General features: G+C 42.8%; 1 protein-coding gene across 1 annotated transcript in view; it reads left to right on the forward strand.

Moving 5' to 3' along the window:
• The first annotated feature begins 9395 nt into the window (after positions 1-9395).
• MED12L (mediator complex subunit 12-like) overlaps positions 9396-22428 on the forward strand; it is a 139160-nt gene continuing 126127 nt past the window's right edge. The window contains exons 1-7 of the mRNA XM_010584903.1: positions 9396-9483; positions 12253-12422; positions 13073-13183; positions 14161-14430; positions 16706-16855; positions 17396-17495; positions 17700-17836. Coding sequence (XP_010583205.1) covers positions 9411-9483; positions 12253-12422; positions 13073-13183; positions 14161-14430; positions 16706-16855; positions 17396-17495; positions 17700-17836 — 1011 coding nt within the window. The 5' untranslated portion in view covers positions 9396-9410. The remainder of the gene's footprint in view (positions 9484-12252; positions 12423-13072; positions 13184-14160; positions 14431-16705; positions 16856-17395; positions 17496-17699; positions 17837-22428) is intronic.

Consider the following 22428-nt stretch of genomic DNA (forward strand, 5'->3'; position numbering starts at 1 on the left):
TTGAAATGTGGCTTGGGGAAAGTCTTCATTCCACGTGTGTACGGGCAGCGTTAGTGTGTGTTGCACGGGGCATTTACAGGACACAGTCAGTCCTCTGTCGTTCCAGCCTTTGGGTCAGTGAAGTCTGTCTGTCGTTTGAAAAAGGAGACAAAAGCGGAGTTACAGGTCCTAGCAGAGGTGGGAATGGGCTGTCTGGCGACGTTGGTGTTGCCAACTGTCGCCCTGTGCCTTTCTAAATTCCCTCTCTGCTAGGAGCTAGCACCTCCAGGGAGCCTGGGCTCTCAAGCTGCAGAGCCTGTTCCCCTGAGCACCAGGTGGAAATCTGCATCCTCCGCAGAGTCCCCTGGTGAAAAGCTTGGGGCAAGGCTTCAGCCCTGAGCATTGGTGTGTGCCCTGTGTGCCAAACGCTCTCTGCAGAAATAAGGGGGTGACAGAAGGGAAGTCTTCAAATTGCGCAGCACATAGCTTCTGCTTGAATGCAGTTACCTGCTGGGGCTGCTTTTAACACCTGATACTGCTCTAAAAGAGAAAGATTAGGAGGAATCGGCTTTCCTTGTCTTTCTGTAATATGTTTTCTTTGGACGTTGGACACTGCTTTGCACATACTTTCTCTGTTGTGGTGGTTTAACCGCAGCCAGCGACTAAGCACCATGCAGCTGCTCAACTCACTCCCCCCACCCAGTGAGAGGGGGGAGAGAATAGGGGAAAAAAAAGTAAAACTCATGGGTTGAGGTCAAGAGTTTGATAGAACAGGAAGGAAGAAAATAATAATGATAATAATAAAATAATAATAATAATAAAAGGATTAGAACATAAAACCCAAGTGATGCACAATGCAATTGCTCACTGCTCACTGACCAATGCCCAGTCAGTTCCCGAGCAGCGATTCCCCCTAGGCCAACTCCCCCCAGTTTATATACTGGGCATGACTTAAAGTGGTATGGAATATCCCTTTGGCTAGTTTGGGTCAGCTGTCCTGGCTGTCCCCCCTCCCAACTTCTCCTGCCCCTGCAGCCTTCTTGCTGGCTGGGCATGAGAAGCTGAAAAATCCTTGACTTTAGACTAAACATTACTCAGCCACAACTGAAAACATCAGTGTTATCAATGTTCTTCTCATACTAAATCCAGAATGTAACACTATACTAGCTACTAGAAAGAAAATTAACTCTCTCCCAGCTGAAACCAGGATGCTGTATAATCAGTAATCCCTGCTGCTGATTGTGGAGCAAAAGGTAGGTTTGGAAACATGCCTGGGCAGGAGCATCTGAAGGCAGGTGTTAGAATCAGCTTTTTTTCGAACACTTCCTGTGCTGTAAATTGTTAAGGTCTTCCTAAGATGGATAAAATATAATGCAAATTGTGCTTATTACAAGCCAAAGATATATCACTGAATGTACCATATCGTCAGGGCCAGATCCTGATGATTTTACTCATGAGTAATGCTTTTAAATTCAGTTGAATTCAGTTTCAAAGCACAAAAAAGCACAATCAACATCGTTTTATGCTGAGAAATAGCCTTCAGACTGCAGGAGTTTCATTGCCTTCTCCACACATAGCGCACAGGGTTTGACCCCTCCAAGGCTCAATTCTCCAACGTCTACAATTGCCAGTAGCCCAGACCACCTTCTCACTGGTAGGATGGGTAAAGCAGTTGAAATTTCTGCCAGAGAGGCGTCTCCAGTGTTGTCCTCTTTATGCCAGTTGGGAGTCTTTCTTGGGCCCTCTCAGTGTCTGTTTATAACAGTACATCATCTTCCTAGTCTCTGGCGAAACTTGCTTTGGCCTGTGGTTGGCTGTTGGGAATGGCTAATCCTTGCTTGTGACTTCTGAGCCATTGATTTGGAGTGGAAAAGCTCCTCTAAATATCGATATTCCTCTCTTCGTCATGAAATATAGCTTGTTTAGTAATCTGTAACTGGCACAGTGTTTTATACTGTCTCTTTTAGGGAGTTACTTTTTGATCTCGTCGTTCCAACCAAGCCCAACATTCGGTAGTGTAAGCTGAGCGTGAGTGGAAGGTTTATGCTGCAGCAGCTGCACCACAGGTTGAAATCCTGGACCTTCCCGCTGAGCGTCTGGGTTGCTCCAAGCTGCTGAAAGTAGGTGCCCTGTTGTAATAGAGAGGCACGAAGCAAAAGATGGAGCACATGGGAGGACCTAAAAGTAATGACTGGTTAAAAAGATCCATTTTGCTGCTTTTGTGAGTTTAATAGGGACTTCTTTTAAAATTATCTTCTGAAGGAAGTTTTTGAGGTCAGGGAGAAAAAGAATGTCTTTCAAAAATTCCTTGGTTTTGACTGTCAGATAGTGCTGGTATAGCTCTCTACACTGTTTGCTCAGCTCGGATGTCAGAATAAACTGGCCAGTTCCTAGTTTTTCCAAAACCTTTATACATCATTAGCTTTCCGCTTTTCCTCTTACTGGCTTGGTGCTGCAGTAAGCAAGTGTGTTACTGCAGTAATAAGGAAGCAGGAGGATGCTTAAGTTGAAAGAGCTCATTTCTATTAATTAAAAGCAAATTAATATGGAATTACACAGTCCAGGACACCCAACGGTAACGCCTCAATGCTTGATCCGAACAGTTGGTTCGTTCGTTCTCGGTCTAGTTTGAGTGCCCTGACTGCAGCTGGCTGGGTAAGCGCTACCGGTGGCCTCCTCTGAACACGCGTTGCCGGTCACAGCTGCGGTGGAGTGAAGTAACGCACGCAGACTGAAGTTGGGGTCTGATTCTGGCAGAGCTGATGCTGCTCAGCTCCTGTGAACATCGGTCTGAACTTGTCGGGCTTGCTTTCTGTAAAGATATCCATCTGTACGTGTTGTGTTCACAAACCGAGTAGTGCTGCGGCTACGTCGGTGGGTCTTGAATATCCCACACGAAACAATTAAAATTCTTTCTGAAACAATGCAATTTGGGCCTGAATGTTCATTTGGCTATTTAAAACTGCAAAAGGGTTTTAAGCCTTGATTTGGCTCGCTTGGGGCCCTGCTTGACATTTTGAAAGGAAGCTTGACATCCCTGCAGGAGCCCAGAGGATCCAGCGTGTTGCGGCACAGAGCGCGTCACTTAGTGACAGCAGCGTGTGGTGCTGCTGTGCCTGTCATTAGGAGAGGGCTTGCAAATCAAGCCAAGCGAAAGCGGGCTTAACCCTGGTACCTTCAGTATTGTACAATTTAGCTGTGCCGGTGTTCCTGCCTGTTTGTCCAGGAAGCTTTCCCCCTCTGCTAGGGGACAGCTGTGCTCTTAGAAAATGACCCTGAGCTGTTAATGGAGCTGGCGTGAGTGAGATGTAATGAGAGCTCCTCTGAACATCCATTTTATTGTTAATTTGTTTGTAAAGGTATCTCTGTGCATTGTGTTCGCAGATGACACGTCTTCATTTCTAGTCGGTGTTTGGTTATGCAACTGCGCTATGTTCTGTGTTTAAAATTTCTGAACTACTGCTGAAGGCAGGGAGAGATCTGAGCTAATGATCTGAGCCAGACAAAACCAAAACACTGATGTGTTTGTGTTGTCAGTCCATCCGCAGCTTGTTCCTACAGTAGTGGTAGATACAGCAGTACAACATACGGTTCTTAGTTATTTTCAGCATAATGATATCTATACAGCTTTTTTCAAAGGAGGAGAAGTCTAAAGGTAACAGAACTGGGGTCAACTGTGGAAATGGCACTAACAGTAACATATATCTCCATCTGTTTGCCATTTACCTTTTATTTATTTGCTTATAATCTTTTTGATCACTTTCATCTCTGCCTTTATTTGTGTTTTCAAGGCTGTCTTGGGGATAGTGTGGGTGGAGGAGTGTTCCAGCACTTCTTGTTGATTTCATTTAAAATTCAGATGAGGCTGGCTAACTTCATAAACCCTAGAGAGCTTAGATTTCTTCTAAATACATTACTGTCTCCCGCATTACTCCCAAACTTTGCAAAAATACTGAAAAGCAAAACGCATTGCAAAGCGTATGAGAATAAACCAAATGGAAGCTTCTGGGTCGCTGTTTTGGGGGAGACATGTTGTCCAAAACTAGTAATAAAATCTTTTAGTAAAATTATGGCATTCTTAACTTTATTTTCTCCTGTTTTATTTGCTTGGTTGCATGGCAGTCGCTCTTTGTTTTCATCAGTTATTTCACAGTCATCTCGGGGACTGTTCCAATATCTCACCCACTACCAGTGGTCTGCGGAGCACCTTTGGTGGCAAGTAACTGATTCACTGGGGGAGATCTGTGCCTCCTCTTCGGAGGGAGATGAAGAAAAACAAACAAGCCAAGTTCCCATTCATCTGGTGTAGGTAAACCTCAGTCTGACAGGCACGTGATCCCGAGTAAGTGAATAAACTGCACAGCCTCCATGGAAGAATATTAACTTTGGTGAAATTACAGAGCGGAGACAGGGAAGGGTAGGGCTCATTTGGAAGTTATATTCTGCATTTGTGAAGGCTCGGGTATGTGTTTGCCCCTCATGCTACTGACCCCGCTTCTGTCCGTTCTGCGTTCTTGCTGCGAATGGGATCCAGCTAAGTCTGCTTAAATACTGATAAGCAGCAAAATGAAGGTGTGTTGATAGTGTAGTAGGAGACTAGTAATACTTCCACTGCGAAGGTAACTCCAGAAGCAGTGGGTTTAGTTGCAACAGGGACGGATGTTCACTTGAAATTGTTTCTGCTAGAGGCGGTCTGTTTCTTATTTCAGCAGATATTCCCAAATGATGGTTGTGGGGCCACCAACGTTTTAAACTTCAGCAAAACAACGATGCAGAAATGTTTTCGTGCTGGGGGAAGGGACACGTGGGGTCTGGGGTGACGAGGGGTGTGCAGCAGCATTCTGCTACGGAGCGATGCGGCTGGTTCCAGCGATCCCAGCTGGGGACTGGCACCGCTTTCGTGAGGAGGATTTAGGGCTGGGTGCTGGGGAGCACTCCAGGTTTTACGAAGGCTGCCGAGGCTTTGTTTCCCGCGCCCCTTCTCAAGGGCAGCATTCCTCTTTCAGCAAAACAAGTGGCATCCTTATCGCGTTACGGCCTTGAAGCCTGTAGTAAGGCAAACACTTAATGGGGACTGGAGCGTCGGGGTGGCATCGTGTTTCCCTTCGCTGGAATCCTGTGAAGGTGCAAAGTGCTTGGAGTGTTCAGGTGAATGCAGAGTCTGGCATGCTAGCAAATACATAAATTTTCTTTATAAAAACATGCTTCTCGGAATGACGTGACTTCTTAAATTGTAATTTCATTTTTTTTCCCTTAAAACACTCTTTGCAGGATGAACTTACTGCAGTGAATGTAAAGCAAGGCTTCAGTAATCAACCTGCCTTCTCTGGAGATGAGCATGGATCTGCTAGAAATATTGTCATTAATGCCTCAAAGGTAAGACAGGGCTTTTCAGTCTGAGTATACTCACTGAAATGAACCAAGTTGGCAGGGGTTGTACTTCATCTTGACTGCTTTGCATTCTAGTTGGAAGTCTTTGTATCAAAGCTAATTACAGAACTAATACAAGAATGCGGAGCTATGTTTCTGCTACCTACTGTTATCAGTCTTCAGAGGAAAACATGGATGCCAAGAACAAAACGTAACTGGCACGCTTCATTGTAGAAGAGACATTAATTTTTGCTCCTTTTCTTTTATTTGCTTCATGTACAAAGAGAGTAGTGACTCCTTCCCTGGAAGTCCCTAGTATTTCCACATCTTTAGGTTGCTTTGGTCTTGCATCTGTTTCATCAGGCTGTTTTCCGCCAGGAGAAACTGGTCACTGTGGTCCAGGTCTCTTGGAAATATATTCTTGGATTGTTTAGTGAGATTTGGCTTAGCTCTCCGGTGGGGTTTTTTGAGAGTCAAAGAAGTGTGAGATACAAAAGAGAAATAAAAATGACTAAAATATTAGTTACTATCCTCCAAATTGAAAATTTTAGCTGTTTAGAAAAAAAATTCCCATATTTCTTTGAAGGATCTGTCCAGATTCACGCACTCTCTCTTTTTTTTTTTTTTCCTGTTGTGAAAGCAGGAAGAAACGGTTTTGAAGGAGAGTGTTATCAAGAAGCTTATAAAAATGTTTTCAGACAAAGTAATTTTCTGCTGTTTGACTTTTAAAATATATAACTTTTTACAGCTTCTTGGAAAATGTGAATTTACTTATACAGTGATGCTCTTTTATTTTAGTAGAAGAAGAGATACAAGTAAATGACAGGGTTGCTATTGTTGAAATGTTAAAGGTTTTCCTGTTACGCTTTTCTGATTTTGCTTTCTAGAATTGTTACCTGCAGGTACTTTCTGTCTTATATTTTAATTATTCGTGTTTTGACTATTGAACCTAACTGTTTGAAAAGTAAAACAGAAATTCACAAGGAAGTGCTTTTAGTTATTTGGAAGATTTAAGTGCAGAATTACCAAAATAAGTTCAGTATCTCCTGAAAGCTTTTCATATGTTTTAAAATTACCCAGCTATGAATATATTTATTAGAAAATCAAACATTCTTACTGATAGGCCTAAAAACTAACTTCTGTTACAGTAATTTTGAAAAGGAAATTAGCTTACATTGGAAGTAAAACCTCTACTGTTTGGTTTTTTGTTTTGTTTTTTTTTTTTTTCCCCCTGCTGTTTTGGGATTGAAAATACTGGGGAAGCAAATCTTGCAAAGCTTTTCATTCTGGAGGTATCGAGTGGTAGTGGAGGTGTTTTGAATAGAAGTCAGAACTCTTCCTAGCTTACGTGAATCTTTGAAGTTTTGCCTGCAGTAACTGATGACAGAAAGACAATGCATGCAGTTCTTGTGACAGTGTATTTTGTTCTAAATAGAAGTGAAAAGCGTTCATTTACGCACTTCGTGCTATGGTGAAGTGTAGAAGGGGAGGAGTGTTCCGAGACACTCTTAGGATACGCTAAATCGGGGCCTAAATCCGAGCCCCTCATCTGCTGGAGGGATGTGGGTCTGGGCATTCGTTCGCAGTGACCTGTCCGAAATGGCAGCTGCATCGCTGGTAGCTCTGAGGCCTGGTCGTCTTTGGCTTGGTTTTGCTGACCTGCAGATGATGCAGAAGTGTTGCATGGGTGCTTAACATCATGAATCCCCATCTCCTAGCTGTAGGGAATTAAAGTGTAATCTTATTAGATTGATAGCCTGGGCTAGAGTGATGACTACATCTATTCAGATGGAAATCTATTGTGCATTAATGTACCATAGATGCTTACTTACTGGGTTGTCATATATGTTTTGCTTTTTTTCCCACCAGATTGGCGCTTACTTTAGCAGCATACTAGCGGAAAAGCTAAAACTTAACACTTTCCAGGACACAGGAAAGAAGAAACCACAAGTAAATGCCAAAGACAACTACTGGCTGGTTACTGCTCGGTCCCAGAGTGCAATTCACAACTGGTTCACAGATTTAGCAGGAAGTAAACCACTGACTCTTTTAGCAAAAAAGGTATCCAAAACCTCCTTCCTCTATTTCTTGGATGTTGGATTGGGCTGTGAGAATAGGACAGTCTATCTGAACGTGCTGGATGTGGAATGGTGCTGGAGGCAGCTGCTGCTGTGCAGCGTGTTCCCCCTCTGCAAGTAGGGTACCTGGGCAAAGGGGAACTTCTGATCTAACTGGGGAAAAGTTCCTCTGAATGACTACATTTCAGCTCAGGCATGTTTATCTTATTGACAGCCAGATTCTTTGCCTGTACACTTCACTTCAAGGTCTCTTTCTCAAGCAAAGGAACAGTTTACAGAAGTTCTTGTGCCTGGCAAGGAGATAAAAGGCTAGGAAGCCGAGGCATTCTTAAAAGAACCTGCCTGTTAACTCCAACTCTTTTGCATGCTTTTCACATTTAAATTTGTATTTGTATTAACAATCTTTGTTAAACGGTCTTATTAGTTGCATTCTTGTTTAAGTTTCCAATTAAGGAGAAGAATTCTGGATGCTTTGTAGCAGTCTTTGTGTAACTGGAAAAGGCAATTCTGAGCTATCTTTTTGGACACTGCATGCTGTTAAGAACAGCAGTACGAGATAAATTTGAAGTGGTCATTAAAACTCATCCAAGGTGGTGTCTAGAACGCAGTAATAAAGGGGCTGTTGTTCATGCCTTTCTTTCCTGAGGCTCTGTGTACAAGCAGCTAATCTGACAGTATCTGGGAGTTATTCTGAGTATAAATTGAACTGAAATAGGAAATTCTTATTCCAAGACTATTGAGCATAAATGGATCAAAATAACAGAAGGTACATGTTTCAGCAGTTTTTGGTCTGTTGCTATGCAGTTGGTGAAGAACGTGTGCTGCTTTGCCACCAACAGAGCCACCAGAAAAACAAAAGCTTTGCTGTGGCAAGCACGCCACCACCTTGAAGTTTCCCCCTAACTTTCTGAGAGGTTAACTTTGTGACTAGAACTGCTAGAGAGTTTTCTTTTCATAATTTAAGTTTTTATTTATTATTTTTTTTAAAAAACAGATTTATAAACCTGCTGATAACAGTAAATAAGCATGTTAAGTACACTGAAACTGATTCTGTAGAGTCCCTAGACTGACTGCTGAAGAGCATTACAGCAAAGGGTCAGCGCTTTGTTTGCTGCTCTCTCCAGCACTGATGCACCTTTGTTCTCCAGGCACTCTGTTAGAAATGTTGAGTATGCCTGAAGGAGTAATGAGGATTTTTTTGGTAGGGGATAGTAAGCGTAGCATTTGTGCCTCCACTCCTTTCAGCCTCCACTGGGTATGAAACGTCTTGTTCTCATATATATCGCTTTAAAAATGCATTTTGAATTTATTCTACCTTTATGCAGAAAGGTGTAAGGATTGCTGTGACCAAACAGGGTGACTCTTTACCTGGAGGTCTTGTGGGACCGGCCCCGTTGTGTGCGTGGCCAGTGCAGGCAGTATTAGCTGGCCAGGCTGTGTTTCCCTGGTGTGCTCTGGTTATTACGGACTCCTCTGAACCAGGGGCACCCGTGAAACTGGCAGCGTCTGTGTAATTGAACCCTCACCCAAAACCTTGATGTATGTCCGTTTTCCAGAGGTTCTGAGGATCAGCTTGCAGGACTCTTTCCGCACTGTGGATGTCTTTGGCTGTGTGGAGAGGTTTGCTAGTGGCCCTGCAGGCATCTCTGAGCGGGAAGAGGATGCTCCTGATGAAGCCTGGGGGAAGTGTGGGGCAGCATCTCTTTTTTTGTCAAGTCTCTCAGTTTCTGTGTGTCTAGACAATGGGTGTTGTCAGTGTAGTGGGTTCCTAGGTTGGTGAAGAGGTCTCCTGCTCTCCAGGTAGCATGGGGTTGAGCAGAGGAGGCCTGGGCTCACCTGCAGGTGCCAGCTGCTGTTTGGACTGTGTGCTATAACTTGCCTCCTGTTTCATTTCAGGTTCCTATTCTCAGTAAAAAAGAAGATGTTTTTGCTTACTTAGCAAAATATTCTGTGCCACTGCTGCGAGCGGCATGGCTGATCAAAATGACATGTGCCTACTACGCTGCTATTTCTGAAGCTAAAATCAAGAAACGCCAGGCCACTGACCCAAATATTGGTAAATAAACATCTCTAATGTCTAAATGCATAATAATAATTGCTGAAGGGGCCTGCTCCTCTTGTTCATGGCTTTGGTGTTACTAGGTGTCCAGAGAGGAATCTTTGTAGTGGGAAGGGGAATAAAAATTCTTTTAAATCAGTTTTGCTTAGAAATGTGTGTCAAAGAGTACAAAGAGCCATGCAGCATAAATACTGCCCTGTTGGCTGCTTCTCCTCCCAGCTGATTCCTCCCTAAATCTCCAGGTTCAGCATCTGAGGAGTTGACTGTGCTGCATCTTCACCACGGACACCGGTCTCTGTGGGGTTGCAGGAGTGGCAAAGACTGCGCTAACATAAATGTTACTGGGGAATGAATAGAACTGCTAATTTAGAAATGTGGAATGAAATGTGAATTTCAAAACTTATTTAATAGAACATAGGTGGCAATGTATTTATTTTAAGTACTAACCTTAAATGACACTGTCTGGCACCAAGCCAGCGGGTCAAGCGGTGAACGCCTTTAAGGTGTTCACAGGTACTTTAACTATTATCAAGGTTGTAGTTTTACTCTCACAGTTTACATACGCTACCTACAGCTCTTCTGTCTGGAATAAATGTTTTCCTTCTTTGTCCTGAAAATAACTGTGCTCAGAACAGACAAATTTACTGCTGTTTAGCAGCATCTCTGGACTGCTTTGAGAAATGTCTACCTCTTTCTGCCAACTCGTTCTGTTGTTTCTTTCAAACTTTGCTTTGTGTTTGTGGTTTTTTTATTTTATTTGTACACTCGTAATACACATTTTCACTTTGAGTTCCCAGTTAAAGCCCCAGAAGTATATTTTCAATTTTCTAACAAACATCCTAGGCTTGTTCTTTGGTGATAGTTCTAAAAATATTTTTAAAAACCAGTCTGATTTTTAGAGACAGAGAGCGAGGGGGCGGGCAACGTCTGTGGCTGGCAAGAAGAAGAGACACCTGGCCAGATACCAGGTCAGGTTGGTGCCTTCATTGGTGTATGAACTCTGGGAGGCTGCCGTGCTGGGGTTAGCTTCTCTGTAGTGAGGTCAGTGCTGTCTGGGTGGGAGATTAGCACAGTTCCCCACTCCTCCTTCCAACACGGGATGGGTTCAGGCTCTTTTGAGCTGTTTTGGCGCTACCGAGCGGGGCTGCGTGACTCGCTCTTTCCTTCTCTCAGCTTCCTCTTCTGCCCTTTGCACCAAACAGCCCCTCTCTCCAAGCTCTCGGGTTGTCTTCCCTGTTCGCTTGAATGACCTAAGTATTTTTGGGGGTAGACCCTAGCAGGAGGCTACGACTTATAGCAGCGAGTACGCTGAGGTAGGTTACTGAAGATTATGTCCTCTGTCCAAATTGCCTGTTTGCAAAGGTTGTTGAGAGCTTTCTGGGAAGAAGTTTGCTGTGGGTTACTGAGCAGCCTTTGACAGTTCCCAAAATGTTTTACATCTGTGCCTCAGGTAACAGAAAGGCAGTTGTATTGTTTCTAACTCAGTGGCACAGAGATACTGGTAGCTGCTTTGGGAAAATTATTCTTTTATACTGTCACATGAAATAGGCTTGAAGTAGTGAATTTGGAATTGTTTTTCCAAAAGTGAGTGAATGTTTGAAGTAAATGTAGTTAAAACTGCTCTGTGAAAACACTAAAACCCACTAGATTCATACAGAAGTTGCAGTGGATTTGGATAGAAAAGCATTCAACATATAGTCTGTATATGTTGACAGAACTGCCAGCTACAAATACAAAGGGAAAAAAAGAATGAAAGTGTTAGCTGAAGTCTGAGGTGGGTAGTAAACAGCAAAAATAGTTGTGTTTGAGAGTGGTGGTTCCTGTAACTCTGACAGTAAACAGGCTTAGGTTGTCAAAGCAACTGCATTATGTATTCATAAAAGAGTGTGCTCTTCTAAAATATGCTGCATGCTGATTAAATACAGCTCTGTCAGATGTTTGTCTCTGAGATATTAACAAATATCCTTGGTTGTTCCAGTTACTGTTAAGAGAATGCCTTCCTTAAAATTCCTCTTTTCCCAAAGCTTATGTGTATGACCAAGCAAGTTTACTTTTGTTCACTAATTTCTCCAAGTCATACTAAATACAGAATCACTGCTGAAGCAGAGAAAAAAGCTGATAATTTTTTAGTAGGTTTATGTATTTGCTGAACAGCGCCTACTGACTTATCTAGGACAAAGGAACGATAATCAGTCTTACTTGCAGACCTCTGCACTGTGCTGGTCACTCTGACCTAAGAAACTGGTCGTGAGCTTTTGCATTCTCGTCAGAGTAAAAATCTGGAGGAGTTGTCTATTTCGGAGTGGTTATAGAAAGAACAGTTTTGTATCCCGTTGCTTGTGCAAAGTCCCACTGAATTTTATGTTGGGTATATTTGGAGGGGGAAGGAAGAGGGGAATAAAGGCCCAGATGGAAGGAAGTAATGAAGTATATTTGTTTTGCGTATTTCAAAGCTGTTTTGTGGCTGAATGCTGAAATCTGATGAAAGAGATGAGTGATTCCCTAAAGGCATACCTTGTGTCAGTGCTTTTTACGTCATGCTAAGCTAGCAGGCTACTTGCACACTTGACAGTATCTGTGCTTTGAGACCAATGCACAGGACAGGCACGTAAGAAGCCCATTAATTTGCAATAGGTGCTGCAACTGTGGGTTAATGTTTTGGAGGAGTATTTTTGATGACAAGGGCAATATAAGTTTATTTCAATTTTCACTGTGAAATAAACCTTTTATCACCTGAAGTGTTCTAATTGTAAACATATTTTGTAGAATGGACTCAGATTATAACCAGATACCTTCGAGAGCAGCTGGCAAAGGTTGCGGAGTTTTATCATGCGACTTCCAGCCAAGGCAACAGCTCTGTAGTAATGCCTCAAGAGATGGAACAAGCCCTGAAGCAGTGGGAGTATAATGAAAAATTGTCATTTTATATGTTTCAGGTAATACTTTAAGAAGTGCGTGGATTTTTTTTTTTTTTTTTTTTTTTAAGGTTACCATTCTTGGAAAGTTCCATTTTAGAACTTAGTGGTAGCTTTTGTCATGAGACTTGCATAAATTGTAAATGCTAATTTATTTTAAAGATTTGCTAGCTGAAAAAGCTTTGATTTGCTGAGTGTGCTTGATTGCGATTGCAGCAATGTACTCAATTATTCTCTCTTCTGTATTATCCCATCTTTTAAGGGTGTTTTTAATGAATGTGGATCAGGCTGAGGCCACTGTGGCACATGAAGCCTTGGGCATTGGAGTGGTGGCCTGGCTGTTCAGTTCCACATGGTTCTAGCCCAGAATAACTCTCTGGTTGTTTCTACCCAAGGATAGAAATAGCAGAAGGGTTGCCAGGAGGGAGTCTATGTGTCAGCAGTAAATCAGGCAGCCTGCTGAATGTGAACTGCAGGCATCATTGGTGCTGTATGCAATTGCTTCCCTGTCCCTAGGGCTGCCGTGATGGTGCCTCGTTCCTGCACGTGTAGTGGTGGTTGAGAGTCGTGGTAGCTCTGTGCTACCAGAAATGAAATAAAACTTGTAATTACACACCTGCTTGTTTAGTGGTCCCAGTTAATATGTGATGTGTTGTTTTAAATCCTTTAAGGAAGGAATGCTCGAGAGACATGAGTATTTGACATGGATACTAGATGTTTTGGAAAAAATCAGACCCACTGATGATGATCTTCTTAAGCTGTTGTTGCCGCTAATGTTGCAGGTACATGTATGTTTTAAAGCCCATATCAATATAAGTGTATGTTGTGGTTTAACCCCAGCCAGCAACTGAGTACCACGCAACCACTCACTCGCTTCCTCCCCTCCCCGAGTGGGTTGGGGGAGAAAATCGGAAAAAAAGTAAAACTCGTGGATTGAGATAAGAACAGTTTAATAGAACAGAAAAGAAGAAACTAATAATGTTAATAACACTAATAAAATGACAATAGTAATAATAAAAGGATTGGAATATACAAACCAAGTGATGCCCAGTCAGTTCCCGAGCAGCGATTCCCCCCAGGCCAACTCCCCCCAGTTTATATACTGGGCATGATGTCACAAGGTATGGAATACCCCTTTGGCCAGTTTGGGTCAGCTGTCCTGGCTGTCCCCCCTCCCAACTTCTCCTGCCCCTGCAGCCTTCTTGCTGGCTGGGCATGAGAAGCTAAAAAATCCTTGACTTTAGACTAAACATTACTCAGCCACAACTGAAAACGTCAGTGTTATCAACATTCTTCTCATACCAACCTCAAAACATAGCACTGTACCAGCTGCTAGGAAGACAATTAACTGTCTCCCAGCCAAAACAAGGACAGTGTGATTCATACATGTTAAACGATTTTAATATGCGCGGTGGTAAAATCTATATAAACATTTTTACTTAGGACATTTAGGGAAATATATTGCACATTTGGAATTTATAAACATCTCCAAAATGTTTATGCTTTATAATCCTTAGGTTGCATTGGTAGAATGATTCTGTTACTGTAACTGGTCCTGGAGGGCAGATGAAGATTTTAGGAGACAGAAGTATAGATTTGCATTTGAGCTGCTCTTTTGTTTTTTAACTTCTGGAGTCTTAAATACTGGGGTAATCCCTTCTAGTTTGTGCATGTTTGATGTTAGATTGTTAAAGAAAATGAATACATGGAGTACACTGTGTAGTAAACTGTGCATTTATTTTTTTTTTTTAAATTTCAGTATTCGGAAGAGTTTGTTCAGTCAGCTTACCTATCCCGCCGCCTTGCTTATTTTTGTGCCAGACGCCTATCTTTATTGCTAAGCGATGGTCCCAACCTTGTAGCTGCTCACTCTCCTCACGTGATTATGGGACCAAGCAACCCTCCTCTGGCAGCCCCCAGCCCCAGTGCCCCTGGCCCCGTGGTGAGCCCGGTGCAGCTGGCCTGCTCAGATTTCCTCTCCTGCCCTCAACACCGTCCACTGGTGTATGGACTCAGTTGTATGCTGCAGGTAGGCCAGCCTTCTGTTGCTCTTTGTTTTCTAGGCTATAACCCTTCAGTTTATGGGAAAACAGCGGGTTTGGGGCGTGAGAAGACGTGCTGGTTGTGGTTCGAAACGTGCCCGCGTCCGTTAAAGGGTGAGGGCTGAGCTCGTCTGGGGGGAGCGGGAGGACGGGTTCTCCACACCGGCTGAGCTGCGATGGCGGAACCACCTGGAGAAGCTTGTGCCGTCCGTGCGTCTGTCCGCATCTCTGCTGCGGGAAGGAGTGCCCCTGCTGCCAGGGATGGCCAAGCCTGTCCTCTGTGACGGAGGGTTTCTGGTTGCAGTAATGCGCTGCGCATCTCGTCACGTTCTCATCACCGGTGAACCTGCGCGGTTCTGCCAGACCCCGTCCATCCGCTGAGCGCGGCTGGACAGAAGACAGCACCATACTGACTCCCGCAAGCTCTAACCTTTGAGGATTTCCTTGCGTCTTCCAGCTTCCAAGTCACCAGTGCTTGGTGCCACTGCGGGCTGCTTCGTTTCAGTTTTGTCAGAATTACGAGCAGTTTATATTGCCTTATCAACTTCCACGGTTTTTGAAACTGTGGAACACAAGAGACTGTTCGCTTGCGCTTGTTGCTCGGCAATAGCAGGATTGTCAAGAGAGTAATTATTTTCTAAAAAAGGACTTGTATGATGAGCTGTGGTTGTTTGCCCTTCTGAGCGCTGACCTGGTGAGACTTCCTCAAACCCTCCTGCCGTTGTCTGCTCAGTTGTCTGTCTCTGGGGGTTGCACAGAGATGCCCTCGTGGTGGTGGTACCAGGAGGATGCTGATGCTCAGGATCACAAAATCACAGAATGGGTGAGATTGGCAGGGACCTCTTCAGCTGATGTCGTCGTCCCCCGTCCCGTCCCCCCCCCGCCTCCCCAGGCAGGGTCAGCCGGAGCAGGTTCTCCAGGTCCACGTCCAGCTGGATTTTTAATGTCTCCACCGCCTCTCTGGGCAACCTGTTCAGTGCCTGACCACCCCTGCAGTAAAAGAGCACTTTCTTGCGGTACGCAGCTCCCTCCCTGAGGGCTGCTGCTTTCCCGTAGTCGTCGCAGTGCGGGAAGTCCGGAGCCCAGAGGCAGCCGGGCTGTACGCTGGGAAGGCTCGGTGGTCGGTGCTGTCTGAGGGAGGAAGGTGGGAGAGTATCCGCATCCCTCTCTGCTGAGGGTGCGAGAGTCAGGAGGTGAGATCCCGTCTGGCTCTCAGCGTGCCGTGACTTTTTTCCTCCTGAACATGGATCTGTCCTGGGAATATCAGCGTTTGTCTCCATCCTGGGCTGCTGGGGTGTGCTTGTGTGCTCTGGCAGCTTTACAGCTTGTCTCTATCTGCTGGTTTTAGCAACACAGCTGGTAATCTTTCTGCTCTTCCCATACTGTTCGGGTTGTGTATATGTGTGTGTTTTCTCTGCTCTTTTTTCTGCCCCTTTTTCTTGTGCTACCAAGTGGGTCCAGAAGACAGCCTGGATTCAGACAAACTCCATCTTTTCAGAGGAGCCTTGCTCTAGGCAACATGTTTGCTAAGGTGCTGCTTTGTAATCCAGATCTGGAATGGGAGAGCTTCCCAAGAAGTAATCCAGCAGTCTCAAAAATAAACATCTATAAGATGAATCAACATCTGTAATTTTAGATGGTATTTAAGGTCTGACCCCAAAACACCAAAGCATTCTGCTTTTGCACTGTACAACACCAAGTGCTACCGGGTAGTAGGTACCTGCTGGCAAGCTGGTGTAAAATGACTGTTTTGAAGCCTGTCAATGCAAAATCTTTCTTTTGAAGTAAGTCTTAAGTTCATGGTGCATTTCAATGACTTTTTTGTGCTTTAAAATCTTGACAGAAGAGTTGATTTTAATTAACTTCTTACATTTTAATTTTTCACATGTAGCTTCTTTCTGTAAGTTGAATACCAAAATGAATTCTTTTTTCTAAAGCCCATTCACATTTCATAGAAAGGATCTGACTGAAAGGAACTTTTGGTGATGTTCTTTGACAGTGTTATGAAAACAATACAAATGGGAATCGAACGTGTATATATTTAAATAATTTTTTTAATAATGAAGGAGGAAAATAATACAGTAGTTGAATTTCCTCAAATGGATGTTTTAAAGTAATTGTGTCTAGGCCTGTCTTTTTGTTTCTTTCACTGTAGTACAGACTAAAAGTGATTCTAGTCTCATGGACTCTCTTACTGTTGGTATTGTCTATCAAATGTGTTTAGAAAAAGAAATTACTTCTGTTTTGTACTATTGCTTGCAGACTGTAACTCTTTGTTGCCCAAGTGCCTTGGTGTGGAATTATTCCACAAATGAAAATAAGAACGTTAATCCAGGCTCACCTCTGGATTTACTTCAAGTTGCTCCATCTAGTTTACCTATGCCAGGTGGAAATTCAGCATTTAATCAGCAGGTAAGCTTTTTTCATTATCAGATTATTAAGGTCTGGTTTATATCCCAAATAATGATTTGTCATCATTAGGACTATAGCCAAGTTTAGATATTTCTGTAGGTCTAGTTTCAAGACTAGTATTGTGCTAGTTTTTGATGACCTTACTTTGTACTTCATTCAGGTACTGATTTTGTGAAAATACCAGGAATTTTATTTACATTCAGATGTTTTCTGTTGTTAAACTGAAATTACTTTAAGATGTAAAATGGCAAATAAGAGGAAGCTTGGCGTACCATATTGTGAGATGTGACTATTCAGACATGCTGAAAGTTATCTTTTGCTGGGTTGAATGTGAGAAAAGACGTTTTATTGTACAAGATGATTCGTGACAGACAAAACCATTTGAACAGAACGTACTTCATTTTGTTGTTCCCAAATGTAGGGAGTGCTGTGGAACACCATAGGGCACCTTGCTCCTGCTGAGAAAGCTGTCACAAGTTTGAAATGAAAATTGAGACTTCCCACCACTAGCTAATTAGCATCTATTTTTTTTTTTCACAGGTTCGGGCAAAGATTTATGAAGTAGAACAGCAGATAAAACAAAGAGGTCGTGCTGTGGAGGTGCGGTGGTCTTTTGACAAGTGCCAAGAATCAACTGCAGGTAAGACAACTCGGAATGAAACAAATGTTGGGAGCTTTAGGGTTTACATCTGTTCTTCTTTGAGTGTAATCTTGTTGCATCATGATTAATTCTAGTAATAGATTTGACAGATGGATGTAATGCCATGTCTTCCTGTGTAAACATTTTTTTTCTTTTTTCTTTTTTTTTTTTTTTCTCCCCCTCCTCTCTAACTCTCATCTCTAGGGGTGACCATCAGCCGAGTTTTGCACACCTTAGAAGTGTTGGATCGGCATTGTTTTGACAGATCAGATTCCAGCAATTCAATGGAGACACTTTATCATAAGATTTTCTGGGCAAATCAGAATAAAGATAACCAAGAGGTAATGGCTACATTATCCTCTCACTTCATAATCTGTAGACAATGGATTTTATTTTTACGTATGAGAATTCTGCATATGTGTATATTTGAGACAAAAGCTTTGTGTTTTCTTGCTGTATTTTTTCTTTACTACTTGACATTTGGTTTATTAGGAGAAAACAGCTTTTGCTTTTGTAACTGAACTCTTCAGTTCTACGTATGGTAAACCTCATTTAGGAGAAATGATCTATCAAGGTTTTGTGGCTTGTTTTTTGGCTGCTGCCAAGTAATATTCCGGATTATTGTTTGATAACAACTTTTATATCTATTGTAGAAAGTAGTAGATTAATAGGTTAAGAAGTGTAGTAAAATAATCTAGAACTACATCCTCTTATGTTTTTTGATATTTTTACCTGTGTTCCTAGAACCATTTTCAGAGATCATGAAAATCTTTAACGTTTGACTTTTTTTTTTTTTTTTTTGGGCGCAGGGCAGGGGATAATGTCACTGGGTCTATGTATAATGTCAAAGTCTTGAATTTCCTTGGAAAATGGGGAAAAGAAGTAGACAGCTTTAATAATACATTGTTGAAGTAAAATTTTAAAGTGGAAAATACTAGTGAATCTGCCATAGCTGCTCATGTTAATGTTGTAAACACTTATGCAAAATGGCTTGGTTTTTTGAATACGCCTGTGTTTTGTTCATGACTATATGTTCTCAGTGGTTGAAGGTCATAATTCAAGACCCTCTATTGCACAGAAATACTGTGTAATAATTGTCAATCAGCATTTTAATGACTTTGCAATAAACAAGCAGAATATATTGTTGGGGGGATAACATCTCTAGAGGTATTTCCGGAGAGATATACCTGCCAACAAACTCTGTATGTGAAACTCAGAACTGGTAGGTGAGAGTGAAATGCTTGCCAGTGTTGTCTTTGTTGCAAATACACTATTATGGTAATGAGAGAGAAATAGAGGAAGGAGAACTGTTATAGCAGGCAGATGAAGTTGTTAAAAGTTCTTAACCCTAATGCTTGGATGAAATCAGGAGTTCAACACACAAATATTTTTGCATTTTTAAATTGGGTAGGGTGTAATATGCTTTATCGTTTGAGTGTTGGCTTTTTGTTTTCACCTGCTTTTGGGGGCAGATGATGTGGTTCCGTGCTGTTGCCGTTCTGCATTTGTATTTGTATCTTTTTTTCCTTCTCCCTGTCTGTACTCCAAAAAGTTTTTCTGACTTCCAGCTACAATTGTGCTAACAAACCATTTCTTTGTGTTTCAAAAGGCAGTGTTGTTAGGGGGGCTTTTGAGAATAAGGTAATTATTCTGTTCTTATTGTAGGTTGTCTGCTCTTACTGTCTTTGTTTTATGGTACTTTCATGACTTGAGGTTGGGTTGCCTTGAAAACATGCCTGTTTTGGCCCCTAAACAGCTCTCTTGAAGATGTGCTCCCCAGTTCCGGGTATCAGACATTTTTATGAAGGTTTGTCTAGTTAATTTGCAGGGCTACCTATCTTCTATTGGCATAACATTTTATTCTGAGATGAAGAATGCCGAGTAGGAATAAAGCATTAACATAAGTAAGTGACGGTGTGCCTATGTTTGCACAGTACTCACAGGAGACTGTAGGCAGAGCAGAAGCAAAGAAGATGCTGACTTGTTTCTGAGAAAAAGAAACTTTGAAAGTTTCAGTCTTACTGGGTCTGGAGCTGATGTGAAATTAAACTTTTAAATTATCTGCAGCTTCTTAACCTCCTCTGGAGTTTTCAAGACTGTTAGTTGCGGCTTGGCTCGAGCTTAACTTTTGGCAGCTAGACAAGAAGTTTCCTTGGGATGCCAAATGCCCGATTGATGGTACTTGTGCATTTTGACGTCTGAACTTCCACAGTTACACGCGAGTTACCGGAGTGGTGTTTAGCCTCCTACCTCCCTGCCCCGCGCCCCGGAGAAGGGCTGCGGAGCCGCTAGACGGCCGCTGGATGTCGGCGCCTTCCCGCAGTGACTGCGCGTCGGCTCCGGCGCTGCGAGGTTCAGCGCGCAAGGGTGTTGCCACGTGCAGCGCTGTTTGTCTTTTTTTATCTCCGTTTCCTTCCCCCTTAATGAACTTAGGCTGTTTTTTCGTGGTGGAAAAGGCTGTAGGTTACGAGGTCGCGTACGGTCCGTTTTCAGCTGGCAGCGCATGTGAGCCTGTCAGGACTTTTACTTTGTAAAGATGTCCATCACTAGGATGTCTGCCTGCTGACATAGTTACTTAAAGCAAAATGTACTTTGAAGGACAGCTGTCTACTACCCCTGTTTTGACGTGAGCCCGACTGGGACATGTTTGGATCCTATTTCCCGTCCGTTTTTCCTGCTGGACTGCAAAACGTTGCCGTGACGACTGCAAATGATGCCCGTGCAAGTAGATATGAGAGCGGTGCTCCAAAGCACTGGGCACGTGCTGGAGCGGAAGGAAGGTGGCTCCTGCTTAAAAAGTACTTAGGTTCTGAGAGAGACCGCAAATGGGTAAACGTGCTCCGGATGCTGCTTTTATACACGCTATTGAACTTTAATACGTAACTCACGGCTTCCAAGTGTCAGAGCAAAAGTAAGACTTGGGGGAAGGGGCTGGAATGAGGGAGGGCAGGCAGGTGCAGACAGGTTAGCTGAAAGGCCGGGTGCCCTGGGCCCTGTGGGGAGAAGAGCTGCTTTTCATCCCACAGGGAGATGCAGAGGAATGGTGCTGAAGGCTGGGATCTGGTGACATTGGCGGCAGAACGTGAGAGAGCAAAACGGAGAAAAACCTGGAGCCAAGGGGCTGAGCTGCGGCCGCACATTGAGTTTGAGTAGGACGTACGGGGCAGATGGATGGCAGGCATTGAACAGAGCTCAGATGCTGAGCGTCACGTTGCGTATGACAGAGGTGGCACGCTTGAAGCTGCGTGAGAAAATGTGATGTTAAATCCACGTTTTGACCAAATGAACAAACCTTCCATCCTTGACCTCGAGAGAGGCCACAGAGGTGGGAGAAGAATGCAACGCTTCTCCAGTGACTTGGAGAAGACTTAGCATAGAGGAGCACTGATTGCATTATTAAATGCTGCATTATTAAGCAGACTTTAAACGGGAGATAGGAATTGCATTGTAGTTTCTCGCCGACTGTCGCAGTGTTTTAAGGGTGATGGTCCCTGTGTAATCCCACAGAAATAGCTTCGTCTGAGCCTTAATCATGGATCACCACCTGGGTGCTCTTGTGTGGTAGTGCCTTACAGGCACGGGGCTTCCATCAGGCTTTGTGTGCAACCCAAAAAGTGGCACTTACTACATCTGTCAGATGCTCAGCTTTTTATCCATGAAGTTCCACATGATAATAACAGTTGTTGAATTCTTTTGGTGTGAAGGTCTGACAGCCAGTAAAAATGTAATATCACAATTAATACAGTAAGAACGATGCTACCTTGTGAGTGTGACCACGTGCACAGTGAGTAACACAAAGGACCTTCCATTTCTAATTCTGTTTCACTGACTTGTACAGAGTTTCTCAGTAGATTTGGCTGAGTAGGAGGACTTGAAATCTAGAAATCTATGACGTGGCATAAAGCAGTAAATTCACTTTCATTTGAGATGGTATTGCAGAGAAAACTACTGGCCTTATTTATAGCCGCAGGTATTTTACATTTGACATTTCCTTGACTCAAAACATCTCTTCTGCACAGCTTCAGAATGATTACCACTGTGGTGGTTATTGTGGAGGTACCTTTAAATAAATAAATCCAGTAAACAGTTTGTATTGCTACCATACAGTTTTAAATTAGAGTAAAATTGTGTTGCACTGCATCCAGATTTGGAACACCTTTGATTCCTCTTTACCCCGTTTTAAAGATCACTCCCTCTGAAGGCCTGAGTCAATTTGTGCAAAAATAGAGTCCTCAGAAGAGTGAGCTAAAGAATGCAATAGCGACTTTTTCGTAATGTCTATGAAAACTCCTCTTTGAGTTTACCTGTCATCTTCCTGTGGCTTAAACCCACTCAACTCTCACCTAACTTTTGGTCTACCTGTATTTTATTATCTGTCATAGTCTTTCACAGGTACAACTAAGGAAGGGAATTGAGAAAGGACATTTTTTTTTTTGTCTTAATTTGTTTTGTTTTAGGATGGTTGGCGAGACTTTTTAATTTGTCGGTCTTCTGTGTAGAAAAATACAATTTGGTTAAGTATAGCTTGTAATACACCTGAGCAGTGGGAGGGATACCTGGTAAGTGAAACTTCATACCAGTATTTTCTAGCTAGTATGCAGTAGTAAATGGATGAAAAGAGAGAATGCTTGATTTTTAAGGACTGATATTGAATTTCTTGAAATCATTATGTAGAATCCTGAAACTTCATGGATATTTGTGCACTTGGATTGCTTTTAAAGTTTAGGTCTCTGAACTTCTATTTAGGTCTTGCTTCTCATGTTGTCTTTGAAGTCCAGCTGAATTCTTATGATGCCAAGAGATGTTTTTCATTTTGGAGTGAAAAAGTCCCGTTTTGAACTTGGTTCTCACGAATAGAGCTTGTTACAAATGCAGAGTTAATATTTGTCTTTCTGAGATCACTTTGCTGGAAATGAAACAAACAAAAAACCCC

This window comes from Haliaeetus leucocephalus, unplaced genomic scaffold (assembly GCF_000737465.1).
Source record: "Haliaeetus leucocephalus isolate CR32 unplaced genomic scaffold, Haliaeetus_leucocephalus-4.0 Scaffold1014, whole genome shotgun sequence".
In the NCBI taxonomy this organism is placed as follows: Eukaryota; Metazoa; Chordata; class Aves; order Accipitriformes; family Accipitridae; genus Haliaeetus; species Haliaeetus leucocephalus.